This window comes from Phycodurus eques, chromosome 12 (assembly GCF_024500275.1).
Source record: "Phycodurus eques isolate BA_2022a chromosome 12, UOR_Pequ_1.1, whole genome shotgun sequence".
NCBI lineage: Eukaryota > Metazoa > Chordata > Actinopteri > Syngnathiformes > Syngnathidae > Phycodurus > Phycodurus eques.
In genome coordinates, this window is record NC_084536.1 from 6,434,071 (window position 1) to 6,450,347 (window position 16,277).

Sequence of the window (16,277 nt, forward strand, 5' to 3'; positions counted from 1 at the left end):
TTAGAAACGGCGTGCGCATGTGTATTTACGCATCCGCTAAATTGAACCGGACCAGCAGCTGATGACACATGCAAACAGTTTGGTCGAGATTTCTAACAGATGAAAAATGTCTTGACAATAACTGTGTCGCTTGTTGTTTTACTTCATTGCAGTGTTGTGTATGTTGTGCATGCAGGAAAACAGGCGTGAGTGCCACTATCCTTTTTGCAGGTGACTTCCAGATGTGGAACAGTTCACGGCTTTGCTTTTGTTCTTCATATGCATTCTCCCGCATACTTAACACACAAACACACACGCACACACACGCACACACACACACACACACACACACATTCCCATCCGACATTTTATTGTTGATTCTTTGGGCCCTATTTTCATAAACAGCACAAATCCAGTGCTGCAGGCAGCGCAACTGTGTACCAGGAGCGGGTTAGACCGGTGTTGGTAATTTCGTAGACCAGTGCAACCTGGCGGATCTGAGACTGGGGAGGTTGCGCCACTGTGCGAATGTTTGACTTTTTTCGCCGTCAATCGCAGTGGCTCCTCTCTCATTCCCTTTAAACGTGGTGCAATGACATCTCTTTGTGGAAGAGGACGCTGCGGCAACACGTGAGTGGAGCATCACCGCTCTTAGCCAGTGTGGCAACAGACAACATGAGCTGGTATCCTTGTTAAATACAGAATGAGCCTGTGATAACCACTGGCGACTTAAATTCTGTATGTCTGCAGACCTCAGTACCTGTCTGCCTTCGCCCCGGTCATATTCACCGGCAGGTAGATGTGGTCTGCGCAAGCCTCAGGTTAGACTGACTTCCTGCCAACAAATTGTCAATCCGCATCTCCAAGGACACACCATCGCTGCCCAGCTTGGCGCAGACCGGTCTGCCAAATTGGCAAATGTGCAACGAGCCTTGTGCTTGAACGGAAATCGGAATCCACCAACATTTGCGCCCCGCCGCAGATGCGCTGTCTACATAAATACTGCAAACTGCAACTATCGATATGTCTGCCTGAAACACACAAGCAGTACAGTATCTGCTGACAATTCTCTTGTCTGGCATAAACTCACTAACAGTTCACTGTATGTCTTAAACACATTCTAACAGTTCAGTATCTCTGTTTAAACTGTAATTCGATATGAGTAACAGTATATCGCGCATGCCCACTGCTTTTGTGTGCTTTCTGTGAAAACAATATCTGCTGTAAGCACACTACATCAATAGAGTGTGTTGTAAAAACATTGTCTTAAACATAGCAGCACAGTGCCAAGTGTAAACATAATCACAGAATGTATCAGCTCTATTTAATGGTACACTGTGCACAGTAACAGCAACAACACTGTATATTGTATACTCACTGTAACAATACAGTACAGTGTCTTAGTGAAACAGTTCAGAGTGTGCTCGCTGTGACAGTAGCGTCTTCTGTAAACACTTACAGTACAGTGTGTGTACTTACTGGAACAATACAGTGTCAACTGTAAACACTATTAAAATAGTGTCAGCTCGCTGTTGCAATGCTGTGTACGTTCTAAAGACCACAGTGCTATCCTGTGCTCAATGTAATACAGCGTTTCCCCAGCATATTGCAGGTCATCGTTTATGACCCCGTTCTATGGCAGATTTTTAAGCAATTGTTTTTTTCATGGGTTTGTACTGTAAAGTGTGCTTTAATAAATTTAAACGTGTTTAATGTGTGTAGGAGGGGTAAAGCTAAATGTAAATACGTCTCTATATCGTAGATTTTACTATGAAACGATAAACGGAGGTACTGTAGTCGTGCATACTGACTGTTACTGTACAGGTTTTGATCTTTTCATCCCAGAAATGACTCCCATCTGCTTCCATGAAAAGTGTTTAAGCCAAAACACTTAATTGGCAACAATGTGCAATGACAAAGCAAGCAGTGAAGCGCTTTCAAGAACAATTGTGGATTTTAGTCGGAGAAAAAAAAGGGGTTTCTAGATCATAGGTGTCAATCTCAGGGCCCGGGGGCCAGATGCGGCCCGCCACATCCTTTTATGTGGCCCGTGAAAGCAAATCATGCTCGTCAACTTCCGTGACGTTTGCTAAAATCTGTCCCCAAATTTTACTCACAATTCCCTTTATATATCAAAAGTAATATAATAGGTGGATGAGCCTGACCGTGGGCTTGTGCGGCCGAGCTGTGCGAGTAGCCGAGGGCCAACAGCGCCGTCTCCACCAGCTGGGAGAAGAGAATGTCCTTCCGCACCAGAACGAACTCCGCGTGCTCCTCCCTTCCGTCACATCCGTCGGCCTGGATCCCTCCATCCGTCTGCTCCACCACACAGAAGACGGGAATCATCAGACCTAGCAGAGGAATAGGGGAAAAAAAGAAATATAAGACTTTTATTGTCTGTTATATTGACATAAGATGCACACGAGAGACAAAGTTGGAACAGCTACTGTATTACATTAATGCAACATGGTATAATGCAGTGTGCAATGGAAATAGAAATTTGGTGAGGAGGAAGAGAAAGACTAATGTCAACCGGAAGTGGACGTCAAGGTTGCATAAAAGACAACAAAGGTTGCATTGCAAAATATCCAATGTTTGTTGGATTTCAGGACCAAATTCTGAAATGGCGTGAATTATTTCTGGCAAAATTCTGGAGTTTTGGGGGATTTGTGACGAAGAAAAATGCATATGGGTGGATAAATCTAACTTGGACTCTGATTTTTGGTATGTAGCCTAAAACCTTATACTGTGCCGTTCACTGATGTGGTACAGCTCAGACAGCTAGACAGCGTGTAATATGCCAATTTGAGAAAACAAACATAACCCTGTCAAGTAGAAAATAAAGTATAAAAAAGTATAAAAATAAATAAGTCTCTGTCAGCCAATCAGTGGACAGTAGTGTGTCTATCCCGCCCTCCATAAGCACCCCACTGCATCCTGCTCTCACACAATGAAAAGGTGCACCGTTTGGAATCATTTCAAATAGCAATACAATAAAATACAGTTGAAACCAGAAGTTTGCATACACTATTAAAAATACCCTTTTTTTTTCTCACCGTCTGACATGAAATCAGACTAAACCTTTCCTGTTTTAGGTCAAAATAAAGTATCTCTTTTTGCTAAATGCCAAAATAATGACAAAATAATTTTTTTAATTACATTGTTATAGTCAGAGGTTTACATACATTTCGTTTGTATTTGGGACCCATCCATCCATCCATTATCTGAGCCGTTTAACCTCACAAAGGTCGCAGGAGCACTGGAGCCTATCCCAGCTGTCATTGGGCAGGAGGTGGGGTACACCCTGAACTGGTTGCCAGCCAATCGCAGGGCACATATAAACAAACAACCATTCACAATCACATTCACACCTATGGGCAATTTAGAGTCTTCAATTAAGCTACCATGCATGTTTTTGGGATGCGGGAGGAAACCGGAGTGCCCAGAGAAAACCCACGCAGGCCCGGGGAGAACATGCAAACTCCACACAGGCGGGGCCGGGGATTGAACCCCAGTCCTCAGAACTGTGAGGCAGACGCTCTATCCATACGTCCACCGTGCCGTTAAACTGTATGACTTGGGTCAAACATTTTGGATATCCTTCCATAAGCTTCTCACAGTCGTTGGCAGGAATTTTGGCCCATTTCTCATGATGGAACTGGTGTAACTGAGACAAGTTTGTAGGCCACAAGGATTGAGATCAGGGCGCCTCGATGGCCACTCCAAAACATTGACTTTGTTATCCTTAAGCCACTTGGTGAATAATTTGACAGTATGCTTTGGGCCATTGTCCATTTGGAAGACCCATTTGTGCCCAAACTATAACTTCCAAGTTGATGTCTTGAGATGTTGCTTCAGTTTCATTAATCTATCACTATATCAGTCATGATGCCATCTATTTTGTGAAGTGGACCAGTTTCTCCTGCAAAACAACCCCACATGGTGCTGCTACCTCTGTATTTTAAAGTTGGGATGTTGTTCTCAGGCTTTTAAGCTTCCCCCTTGTTCCTCCGAATGTAACGATGCTCATCATGGTCAAACAGTTCAGTTTTAGTTTCGTCAGACCACATCACCGAAATTTTTTTTTTTTTTAATTGTCCCTGTTGTGCATTTGCAAACTGTAATCTGTCTTTTTGATGTTTTTTTTTTTTTTGGAGTAATGGCTTCTTCCTGGCAGAGTAGCCTTTCAGCCCATGTCAGTACAGTACTCGTTTCACTGTGGATAATGACACACTCTTACCATCTTTAGCCAGCATAGTCACAAGGTCTTTTGGTTTTGTTCTTGGTTTGATATGCACATTTCGTACAAAAAGACATTCATCTCTGGGACACAGAACCCGTCTCCTTCTTGAGCGGTTTGATGGCTGGACATTCCCATGGTGTTTATACTTGCGTATAATTTGAACAGATGAACGGGCCACCTTCAGGTATCTGGAAATTGCACCCAAGGATGGACCAGACTTGTGCAAGTCCACAATTCTCTTCTTGATATCTTGGCCAATTTCTTTTGAATTTCCCAGGATTTCACACACAGAAGCCGTGTGTTTCTGGTTTGTCTTGTTCAAATACTTCCAAAGGTGTGTCTCCAATTCACTCACAAGTTGTCAATAAACCTATCAGAACCTTCCAAAGAAATTACATCATCATCTGACTTTCCCCAAATTGTTTACAGGCATAGCAATCTTTCTGTATGTAAACTTCTGACTTTGAAAAAAGTAAGAGAAAAATTGCCTAAAAGAATCCTTCTCTCATTATTCTGGCATTTAGTTACTAGAAATCATTTCCGTGTGTTCTTTTATTTATCCGATTTGAACTGTACGTAACAAAACTGAAATGGTTTACTAAGAAAAACAACTTGTACCTTTCTCCTTCCGTAAATGTCTTTCAGAATGTCTGCACTGATTAACTTATTTTTCTATACGTGAAACCCTTTTGTTGCGGCGCCACCTGTCAACTGGCACTGGATGCAAGCTGTGTGTGTGGATATGATGGACTTGAGAGCATTAGGCAGCGTCCCAGCGCTAATAATGCACCGTAGCATTAGCACTTCAGCTCCATCCACCTCATTGTTTTAATCAGTCAATTCCTATATTTCTATTCGCCCTCCCCGCCCCTCCCATTAATCACTCTACTTGCGGGCCCTCCAGGCGCTCATGGAGTGAATTACACACCGGAGCGCCGTGCCAATTGGAGTAAGTGAATTTTTCTCCAACAGGGAAATATAACTGTCAACACTCTCTCTCTCTCTCTCTCTCTCTCTCTCTCTCTCTCTCTCTCTCTCTCTTCTCTCTCTCTTTCTCTCTCCCTCTGTCTCGCTGCCTCTCTTTTTCGGTTCTTGCCGTGCTATGCCTTGCTCGCCACTGGATGCTCTGGTTTGGATGATGCGATTTGGCCTCAAACCTCTAATCCCTCTAATATGTATGAGGGGGGTTTAAAATAAGACGTGTTTGTTCGTGTGTGTATGGGTCTGTGTGTGTGTGTGTCCTTGTGGCGGCTGCGTGGTTTTGGCCGAGACACATTGAGTTTCCTGTCTTCAAGGAAAACACTGTCATTTTTCCAACAATGGGGAACCCCTTCCTCCTTCCTTCCTCCTTTCTCATCCCCTTTTTCCTCTTCTTCGTCGTCCCATCTCAGCTCTGCCTTGCTTTGATAACCTCTTCAACTCGTGCTTAAAACTACTCTGTCGCCGCAAAACCGCTCAATTTTAGATTTGTCATTCCAGCAAAAGAAACCGAGGAATCTTATATGATAAATATTGGGGAGGAGCGCCCAAATCTATAAATGTCCTTCTAATTTTAGCGTGAGTCAAAGGGAAAATGACTCTTTGGGATTGAACTTGGGGCAAACATATGGCAGCAGCATGCACACATGCATAGCATAAATAAGAACAACTCTCCCGTCGTGAACGCTGGATCGATAATCCACATCAGTCTGCGTAAATCTTGTTTATATGCTGCAAGCACCTTTATTTACGGAGCCCCTTCGTCCTCGCCTTGTACTGTTAAAGTGACATTGCCTCACTGCATTCTTAACAGAGAAGCTCAAGTTCAAAGGTCAAATACAGTTCTCACTACAGTGTAACCTCGAAGGTAGGAACACAATTCATCAGATTTGAAGAAAATTTAAGACCAAAGGAAATAATGGAAATAGAAATAATCTGTCAAACTGGCATCATCATAAAACCTTTATTGACAACGTAGTGAGGTGCGCTTGTGACTTGTTTGCATGATGGTAGTTTAAATTCTGAGGTTTTAGCACAATTTAAGAGAGGCAGAACATTCTGAAAAATGTCGGGAGTCAGAATTTTATGATTTTAGAGGTATTTGACTTGAGGTTCCACTGTACAATAGTTTGGAAAGGTAAATCCTTAAATATTGTGTGATTTTGAAAATAAAACAAAGACAAATCTAAACCCTGTTAAACTGAGCTCTTGTGAAGTTTCGCAAGACAGACGTTAGTGCCAATTTAGAGACGTATTTTCTCCCCAAATTACATCCATATTTTTAGTTTTATGACCTTGCTGGCATTCAACTTTAATGGGGTGTGTAGCTGAGAGAAAAAAGGAAAAGCAAACGTTAATCCCTGAATGTTCTCTGAACTGACATCTCATAGGTGGCATGTTCTCAGAATTCCAAATTGTAAGACCTTGGCATGCCCATCTAATTTCCAGTTTCCACTGTACGAAGGTTTTGACAGATTAATCCTGATGTGACTTTTGTGTGTAGGTGGGATGGCATAACTAGCAAGAAATTGTATCAGATCAACAGCCAACGAATGGAACAGAAATGAAAGTCTGTCTTCAGGCACCCTAAAAATAATCAGGACATTCCCTTTCCCCACCACGTCACTTACCTCCAAGGGGTCTGAGTGGCGCCCCATTTTGCCGTAGGCGGGGCCCCGTGGGGCTGCCATTGAGCTCCATGCGGCCCTTCTTCCCTGGCGGCGGCAGGCTACCGAGATCCGGGCTGCCCCCTCTCCGCTCGGGACTGTCCTGTGTGACGGGACTCTCCCCTCCTCTCTCCATCCTCTTCCAGACCCCCAGTGGAGCTCCAGCCAGAGAGAAAGAGGCTAGGGACAAACAGAAAGTAGCATAATATGTCATATTGCAATGTATCATTTTCTGTTATCATACAGTATCGATACAAAGCAACATATATCGCTATTATGGCTGTCTGATGTCAAGTACTTTATGGATTTTTACGCTTGTATTGATGAAATGTTTTCTTCAGTTGTATCGATGTTGTGATGTATCGTAGATTCTGATTCTGAAGATGATTCTGATTCTGATGGTTTTCTTCCGATATGTCTATTGTTGCGCAATCGCCGTAAAGAGATGTGATTTGTATCGTTGGGGTAATATCACAACATCGTATTGTGAGCTATGCTGCGATTCCCAAACATATTCCCAGATATTGATAAACATGCCGCAGATAGTGTTTTATGGCTGTCTGACAAATTTTCACTGTGTACGTATATCAATGAGCGTTGAAAACATGTAAACGTTGAGGGATTTGTGTCCTAATTACGGAACTTTATTTTCAGTTTTCTTCCAATATATCAATTATCACAGTCATGTCCAGTTGAAAATTTGACTTTTTTCAAATTGTATATTTTCTGAGCAATTGTATCGGTCACTGAAAAATTCAAAAACCCTGTCAAGAGTCATGGGTTATCTTAACTTGTTTGTCACTATTTTTTCAGGGTTCTTATCGTCAAATTTTGCGTCATTATCTGGTTATTATCTGATTGGCTACAATATTCTTACAAGTAAGAGTTTGAGCAACACCTTTTTTTATTTTTATTTTTTTTTGTCGGACCGCAAATGTGTTTCCATTTCAGATGGATGTTAATTAAAACACCATTAGGGTAGTGCTAAGATTCAATATTTTTACACTCTTTGGTTTTATGTATATAGTCATAGAAACGTAAGAAATGAGGCAGAGACTTAACAGAACAGCAGTAGAAATAAACAGTTGAGTGTGTGTGCGTGTGCGGTTGCATGTCTAATACAGGCTAATGCATTAGATGCTGCGCCATGGGCCAGGCGCAGGTTGCTTAGGGCCAAATGGACGTCTTTTATTTACACTGGTGGGCCCTGGACAATATCTGCTGGCATGTGTGGCTGAGGAGAAGAGGCAAGTGAGATAAGAAGCCATGAGCAGCGAAAGAACGAGAGAGAGAGAGGGGGATAGTATTTGTCAATTACGGGGTGAAAATGGAGATTTGAGAGGGTGACAACACAGCGGGGGTCTGTGATGACAGACTTTTTCCATCGATTTGTCAGCACAAATGAGAATGCATGCTTATTGTTTGAACTGACTCTCATGAACATTTGATTAGAAAGTGCTCCACTCACACTTTTTGTCCATCTGCACTTTTTCATGCACCAGCTGTCTAAACCCTGCATGGACAATTGCCTCAGCCAATTTTAATCAGCCAATTTGTTTAATTAAAAAAAACATCAATTTATAAGTATATTTTATGTATGGTAATATTCATAAAAAATAATGTATTTCTTATCCAATAAAAAGAGATTTTGTCTGATTTAACACAAATATAAAAATGTTTATACCAATTTTTAAATGATGTGTACGCTTTGTCCAAAACTGTCGAAATAGCCTCCAACACAAACTTTATGCCTGTGTTAATTAGCTGAGCTTGTACACGGAATTGTAAATGTATCCGAAAAAAAATATCGCTTTGCTCATCAATAATTATAATCAGTGTATTTAATAGCATCCATCCATTGATCTTCACATCTTTTACTACAAGTTATTGAACTGGTGTTTCGTTGTTTGCAAGGTGGGCTAACTGCCCTAAGCTAACAGCTAACATCATCAATCCCCACAGTGAGCTTTGGCATTCAGGCTAGCTGTGAATGCTATTTTAATCTGATGAAACAAAATCTAATATATCTAAAGTTAATATTAACATGTTGTTAATGTAAATGTGCAAATTATTTCATTGATTTTTACGTCCGGAAGATTGGCGAGCTCGCTAGCAACCTAACCACATTGTTCACAAGAACGACCAAAGTCAGTACAATCAAGTAACTACTGTATTAAAACTAAACAAACATGTTTTTGTTTTTTAATCATACTGTTCTGTATTACTCACAACGTGGTTATTGCGGATGCATTTACAATTCAGTGTAAAAGCTCAGCTAATTAATATACTGCACATGCTTTAATAGCATTTGTATTTGTGGCTATTTTTTGACATTTTGGGGCAAAACTTACACAGAAATTGTAAATATATTACGCTGCTTATTTGCTGTCCTCAAGATGGGAGAGATGGAGTTATTCAAGCCAAAAATAACATAACGTGAGGAATGAGGTCGTTTTTAATACTTTTGAGTTCATTCGAGATCCTTTCAACCCATTAATAAAATTTTAACAGAACCAAATGAACACTGAAAATAAGAATACTACCTTTCACTTTGTTGACATTCTACAAGTGACATACAAAAATAGCTCAAACTGTGGATTTGCACCATAAAATGAGACTGCAACTATTGCCAAACTTCTTAATTATAGGTTATGATGTCATCAAGAAACAGAATTGATTCCCCCAGCCAGGGTTGTCACAGACTTCAATTAATGAACAGAACAAAAAAGTAATAACTCGGAGATTGTATCTATGTTGTCTATAACGAACCCTGACCTGTCGCAGAATCTTGAGGATGCATGTCGAGAGCGAGCTAGTTGTTGCCGCCATCTCGCCATCTAACCTGTGCACAACATCATCATCACCACCATCACCATCGTCGTCGTCTAGCATCGTGGTCTCTAATCTCCCAGCAATTACATCACCGAGCGACCAGCGCTTGTTTGTTTGCTGGCGCACGAGCTTAAGTGATGTTATGACAACAAGTGCCATTCACAAACAAGCAAGATGGCCGCAGCACAGCCCCTACCCCAAATAATGAGCTTCGGATTTCATTAACTGCATTCCGGAAAACTTCGGAAGTCATACATTTTGACTCACAGTCGCCCGAAGCCGAAGTTCCTACTCGTCAGTTATTCGGTAAAATTGTGACTGAGGTGTCAAACTCAAGGCCCGCGGGCCAGATTCGGCACTCCCCGTCCACCAAATGCAGTTATGTAATATGATGGGGCAATTATTATATTCCCACACAGAACATATTAGGTAAGGGACAACATAGGTAACAGATGATGATGAAAACACGTTTGACGCCCTTGTTCTAATGTTGCACCGATCTGTCTAAAAGTGAAAAACAGGATTTTTAACCACATCTTTAACCACATGCTTACCATGACAACAATGGTTGCCTATTGTCAAAATTAGAAGTATGTTGACGCGCCATTAACATTATTCCTGTAAAACTGTTGAGTCACTCAGGACATCCGCGCGTGTCGAGATGTTACGACACGACCTGATTCCGTGGAACTATTAATGTTAATTTATCTGCGTGATATTACCCAAACAGCCAGCAACTGATAAAAACGGTAATCTGTACTTTATGTGCTGTGTTGAGCAACTCCTTTTGTACCGTCTTTTTATGACTTGATAAGTGAATAATGGCATGTACCATCAACGAGGAAATCAAGCAGCCTTTTCCCAGCGTTATCGCCCCCCCCACCCCCCCCCACCCCCGAATTGGTCGCCAAATAGGGCATGTGATCGTTAAAGCTGTTAATAAAAGAGCGATAAGCGGCGCTGTTACGTATCTGCTATGAAACATGTAATGTTTTTTTTTTGATAAGCACAAGTTCAGTACACCTTTTCCAGTTTATTGCTTGAAGGGAAATAATCGCCCAGGTTTTTTTTTTTAAGCCTAAAAATGTCCTTCACAGTAAGATCTAACTGACACAATGTTGCGTCGATGCTAAATGGATAGCAAATTCCATAACGATCGAACAAATGTTTACTATTGATAAAATGAGCATTTTGGGGTTAAAAGCTTTTCGTAACAATTCCTCTGAGGTTTTATTATGGCGCCAGCATTTGGTGCTAAGCTTTTTTTCCATTGGTAAGGGTTATAATTCATCGGCCAAATAAATCAGTATTTTGTGGAATTTCTTACACTCAAACGCTCAACAACTTGTGCTGGTGTGTTCATCCTGCTTAAAACTGACATTTGGTAAGTGAGTCGTAAGTTTCAACCAAAATGGGAACTTTGTATACGAAACAGGCGCGTGTCAAATTGTGAGAATTTGGAATTTTCTGCATGGGTTGTGTGCAGAGTAAAACACAACGATGACTCCTCTCAGGACTTCCCGATTTTACCTCCACAATAACTGAAATCGGCAAAGTATCGACCAGAAAATGTGCTGAATATATATCTTCATTTTAAAGCTGTATGAACCTCCCCAGACTATTCGTTCTTGCCCACACTCCTATTCTTTTCCACCATTGTCTTATGAATACTTTCTACACTCTGAAACACCTTTTAAACTCTTGAACTGACAGTAATGTACAGTAGTACTGTACACGATGTACATTTTATTCCTTGTAATATCAGTTTTAATCATTTTTTTCTTTTGCTTTTTGGGGTTTTTACAGTTTTGAAGTTTTAGGCTAGGAAGTGTTCATTTTAACACACAAAATTTTCAACATACACTAAATATCCTACAATAGTTCAAATTATGCGTGCTATATCATATGAAAAAAAAAAAGTCTGCAATGCACTGGATCCCCAATAGGTGAACCGTGATCCACTTTGCCAATGACTACTTCATCCGGTGCACCTAACAACCTCTTCGTCACCACTTGCAGCTTGAATTTGTTTTCTTAGAATTGAGCGGTGGGCTAGATCAAATGCTCTCGCTGTGCATATGGCCCACGCGCCAAAGGTTGCCCACCCCATGTTGTAGACATAACACATAGGCAAGGAGCCCAGATTGTAGACACGCCTGGAGAATGACGAGACGTAACAACACACACACACATATTAATCAAAGCCAGTCTAAACTTTGTGGTTTGACAGAACGAAGCAAAGGGTTTAAAAGTTATGCAAAAGGACAAAAATCTGGCGAAGAAGATATTAAACAGTGCACGTACAGAGCTGCCTCATCTCTTTCTACGTCAGCAGCAATTGAAGCTTATCGATTATTATTAGCACCGATAGCAGAGATAAGGGAAACCCTCATCGCTGAGCGAGATGCACTTTTATCGGATTATGGGGCTTGTCTCTGCTGATAAAATGAGACAGGACGGGACACGAAGAGGGCGATATTCACGAGATGTCAATATGTACACGAAATGGGATTGGCGCCTCAGCGAGGTTGCTTGACATGCAAGAAGGAGGAAGACGAAAACAAGCAAAACAAAGAAAAAGTTTGAATTTCACACGCAAAAGCTGACATTAATGACTTGGTGTGTGTTTGTTTTGTCGTTCTTACATAAGGGGTGGGCATCCTTTTTCCTATTTGGTTCCAATCCAGTTCCTTAGAGAGACATGCCAAATTGATGAAAGTTGGGGAGGTCCAACAATTAACCGATAAATCGACAACTGTTCAAATATCACATTGACGGACAACTATTTGGATAATCGCTTAATCGGTTAGATCGTATACATTTTCCAAACCCTCGCAATTTTAGCCTCTCAACGGTAAATATTCTCAGATTTCTTTAGTTCTCCATGAAACAGACTGATTATTTATGTTTTTAATGAAATGAGATATTTGCAAACATCTGCTTTTACTTTGGAAAACAATGATCAACATTTTTGACGATTATCCGACAGATGTTACAGGCCAAACTGAATCATAAACAATGTATGTTGGTGTATTTTCTGCACTGTCAATTTGATATAATGTCCTGTTTTTGAATGAAGGGGTAGAAATTTGAAAATGTTTTTTTTTTTTTTTTTTTTTTTTTATCCGATTCATCGATTAATTGAAAAAAGAGTCATCAGATGAATAGATTAGTAAAACAAGTAAATAAATTAGTTGCGGCCCTAGAGTGTTCATTAAAATATAATTAGATCATCTATTAAAAACATTTGTGGGTTAAATGTTTAATTGCAATTCCCGGTGATCGGTGTTATTTGTGTTTAGAATTTTCTGGCGAACTGCTCTTACGGGCCGCATCTGATGGGCTGCATGTGGCTCCCTGGTGGTGGTTTGACCAACCCTGTCTCAGAGGGCACGCGCATACGCACGCACACACACACACACCCACGCACACACACACGTACACACTCTCACACACATACTGACACGTGCATGTAAACATCATATTTGATCATATGGAATAAAAAAGAGAGGCCTTTTTGCCGTGTCTCCCACCCACTCACTCGCACACGCACACAAACACACACACACACACCAAATGCTAACACTTCCCGAGGACCACACACATCTCCAGTGGCACACATCCTGTACAATATGCTGCAGTCACACATATTATAAAGAGAATGGTAAGTATGGGTGTTACGTCCTGCAAATTGCAACTTATTACGCTAATGAGTTGTGTGCCTTTGCAAAGACAATAACGCTCAGTTTTGAAGTATTCATTTAGCAATATGTTCATTCTTGCCCTTGCTGTTTGGCAGTGGTGGACAATGATTGCATCACACCGAGAGTTACTTCTCATGTTCGGATTCTCGAACGCCGCTCAATGAAGGAACCAAAACAAGAGCGACAGCTTTCCGTGTGATTATGCGAACTGCATGCACGAGGAAAGACAACGATAAAGAATATGTCGGTGGCGGTGTCAATCAAAAGTGAGTGTTCTTATTTGTGTGATGGCCGAACGTTCTGCGCCATGTCATTAGATTGGAGCCCGTGTGCTTAATGAAGTGGCCCAACGTGGAAAAGTACAACGGAAGAATGTACTTAATGTTCATAAGTGGGAGGTTAATCCGTTAATTTTTATTTATTTATTATCGTTTATGAATTAACACAGAAGTTATTTTTGTCATCATTTTCATAGTTAATTTAAAGGATTTCTTTTGGATAGTTTTATTGGTGCTTGGCAGACATAATTGTCCATTATTTATATCACCAATTTGTGTCATATGTTACTATATATTACATTTATATTGTTCTTATTATGGCAAATGCGTGTGCTGATGTGACAGAGGCTTGATTTACGGCTTTAAAAAAAAAACGTTATCGATATATATCAGGAGAATTGTGAAGAACAGGAGCGAGAATTCATGTTGACTTAAAAAGAAACAAAAGTGTTCGTTTTACGTCCCGTAGATTTTAGACGCTTTTGCTGCTCGCGCGCGTTTGAAAATGAATCGCTTCGACGTTTCTTTCGTGAACCGACAACATAATGCGCCATTGTTTGTCTTTTTTTTTCTTTTTTTTTTTTTTTTTTGCTGGCACGGTTTGTTAGAATTGTAATGCAATTCGAAGGGTGAATTCGCACATGCATGAGGCCGTTGACGGAGTTCTTTCACTGGCATCGCTTTTCATGTTCATTCTAACCATCACTTGACATGAATTAGAATCTTAATTATTTTTTTCCATTTAAAAAAAAAAAAAAAAAAAAAAGAATATTTTTGAATGGATGTTGCAGCGCATTTGCAAAAACAAATACACATACACACACACACACAAAAGCACGCTTAAAAATGAGTGTACGTTCTTAAGTTCACCGCGATATGCTCAACATGGCAATTGAGTTGAAAACGAACTGGATTGTATAAACAAAGTAATAAAGCACACTGGAGGTGAAATATCACATTTCGAGACAATGTCACCGCAGTTTTACTGTTGGTTGGTTTTCAACACATTCTTTTTTCTGGTAACGCTTTCACTCGCGCATCAAATAATGACAGTGATAATTTCGTATATTGGATATTTTGGGAGCTGATTTTTTTTTTTTTTTTTTTTTTGCATGAGTGTGGTGCTGTATACCGGCCCGTTGGTTGACTTTATTCTTATTATTATTGTTGTTGTTGTTGTTGTTATTCCCGGAGGTGGGAGGAGGGGTTTGCGGGAGCGGCGCAGGTGCTCGCGGCAGTCCGCCCATCCTACTCACGGTTCACGGCGTGCGTGTAGCGCTGCTGGCCGCCGAGCAGGTTCTGTCCATTGATCAGCAGTAGTGAATCCAGGGCTGCGGGGCTCGCTCGCTCAGGTCGCGGCGCCCGGGCGGATCACACACTCTGGGGACCGGGGATCCCCACCCTCCCCCCACCCCTCAAAAAAAAAAAAAAAAAAAAAAAAAAGTTGCGAGCGCAGCTAAAGGATGCGCGTCTGTCCTTCGTCTTTCTGCCCCGGTGTGTTTTGTTCTCGTTGTGTTTCCCCGGAGCGCACCGGAGCTCTGCGCGGACCGCGGAGTCGCTATGGATGCGCTTTGGTATTCAAAGTCACTTTCAATGAGTGCCCCGCATGCGCGCCACTCACTCACTGAGTGAATGACGGAAGGAGGGAGGGAGGAGGAGAGACACAAAGAACACCGAGGAAGGAAGGAGGGAAGGAAATACGGAGGGGGCGTCGCTTCTAATGAAAGCGTTGAGTGGGCCGGATCTCATTATTATTATTTTTATTTTCTATGTCCCCCCCCCCCCCCCCAAAAAAAAAAAAAGCATTTTGCACACACATAATTGACATTATTTATCATATATTCCCCTCAAGTACTCCTAACTTGACGTTTCCACTGTTCCACTAATTATTTATTTTTTTAATATATATATTTTTTTATTATTCTCACTCTTAAAATTCTTTTTTTTTCACATTCATACTCCCAAATCGTCCCCCCCCCCCCTTCTCACACCTCTAAACCTTTTCCCTCCTTAAACTTCCTTCCCTGTGCACTTTTGCTTTTTGTTCCCACTGTTAATTACTTTCCCCCACTTCTGAACTCTTCTTCCCCACTCCCCGCCAACCTTTTCTAAAGCCGTTTCCACCGTTCTATTGATTTGGCTCCACGAGTGAGTCTTGTCTCCACTTTTTTTTTTTCTTGTAATGACGTTTTCCTAGTTTTTCTTCTCACTCTGCTCGCATTATTTTTCAAACATTTTGAACATCGCCACACATAAATTATATGACGTATGACCATTTATTGCCCTCATTTAAGCCATTGATTTGACGAATTGATTTCTATTAATTTATCAACTCTTCTTCCATTTTTCGCCCAACATTCAAGGTTCTTCTCCACGTTTCTACAATCCCTTCTCCCTTTCTGTTGTTTCGCATTTTCCCTGCACTGTCCCCCCCCCCCCCCCTCTCGAGTTGTTTAGGCTGCTCTAATGACCTTTCCATTCTTTTTTAGTTTTCTTCTCACTGTTCATACGTATTCCCCCCCCCCCTCAATCACTCATTGACACTTACTATTGTTCCCCCCACTGTTCTAAACTTGTTTCCCACCCTTTCAAAGTT

General features: G+C 41.2%; 1 protein-coding gene across 2 annotated transcripts in view; it reads right to left on the reverse strand.

Moving 5' to 3' along the window:
* satb2 (SATB homeobox 2) overlaps positions 1-15,075 on the reverse strand; it is a 52,022-nt gene extending 36,947 nt beyond the window's left edge. For both annotated transcript variants that reach the window (XM_061692625.1, XM_061692624.1), the window contains exons 1-3: positions 14,938-15,075; positions 6,832-7,047; positions 2,145-2,330 (exon numbers count right to left, since the gene is read on the reverse strand). In XM_061692625.1, coding sequence (XP_061548609.1) covers positions 2,145-2,330; positions 6,832-7,003 — 358 coding nt within the window. In that variant the 5' untranslated portion in view covers positions 7,004-7,047; positions 14,938-15,075. The remainder of the gene's footprint in view (positions 1-2,144; positions 2,331-6,831; positions 7,048-14,937) is intronic.
* Positions 15,076-16,277: the final 1,202 nt, after the last annotated feature.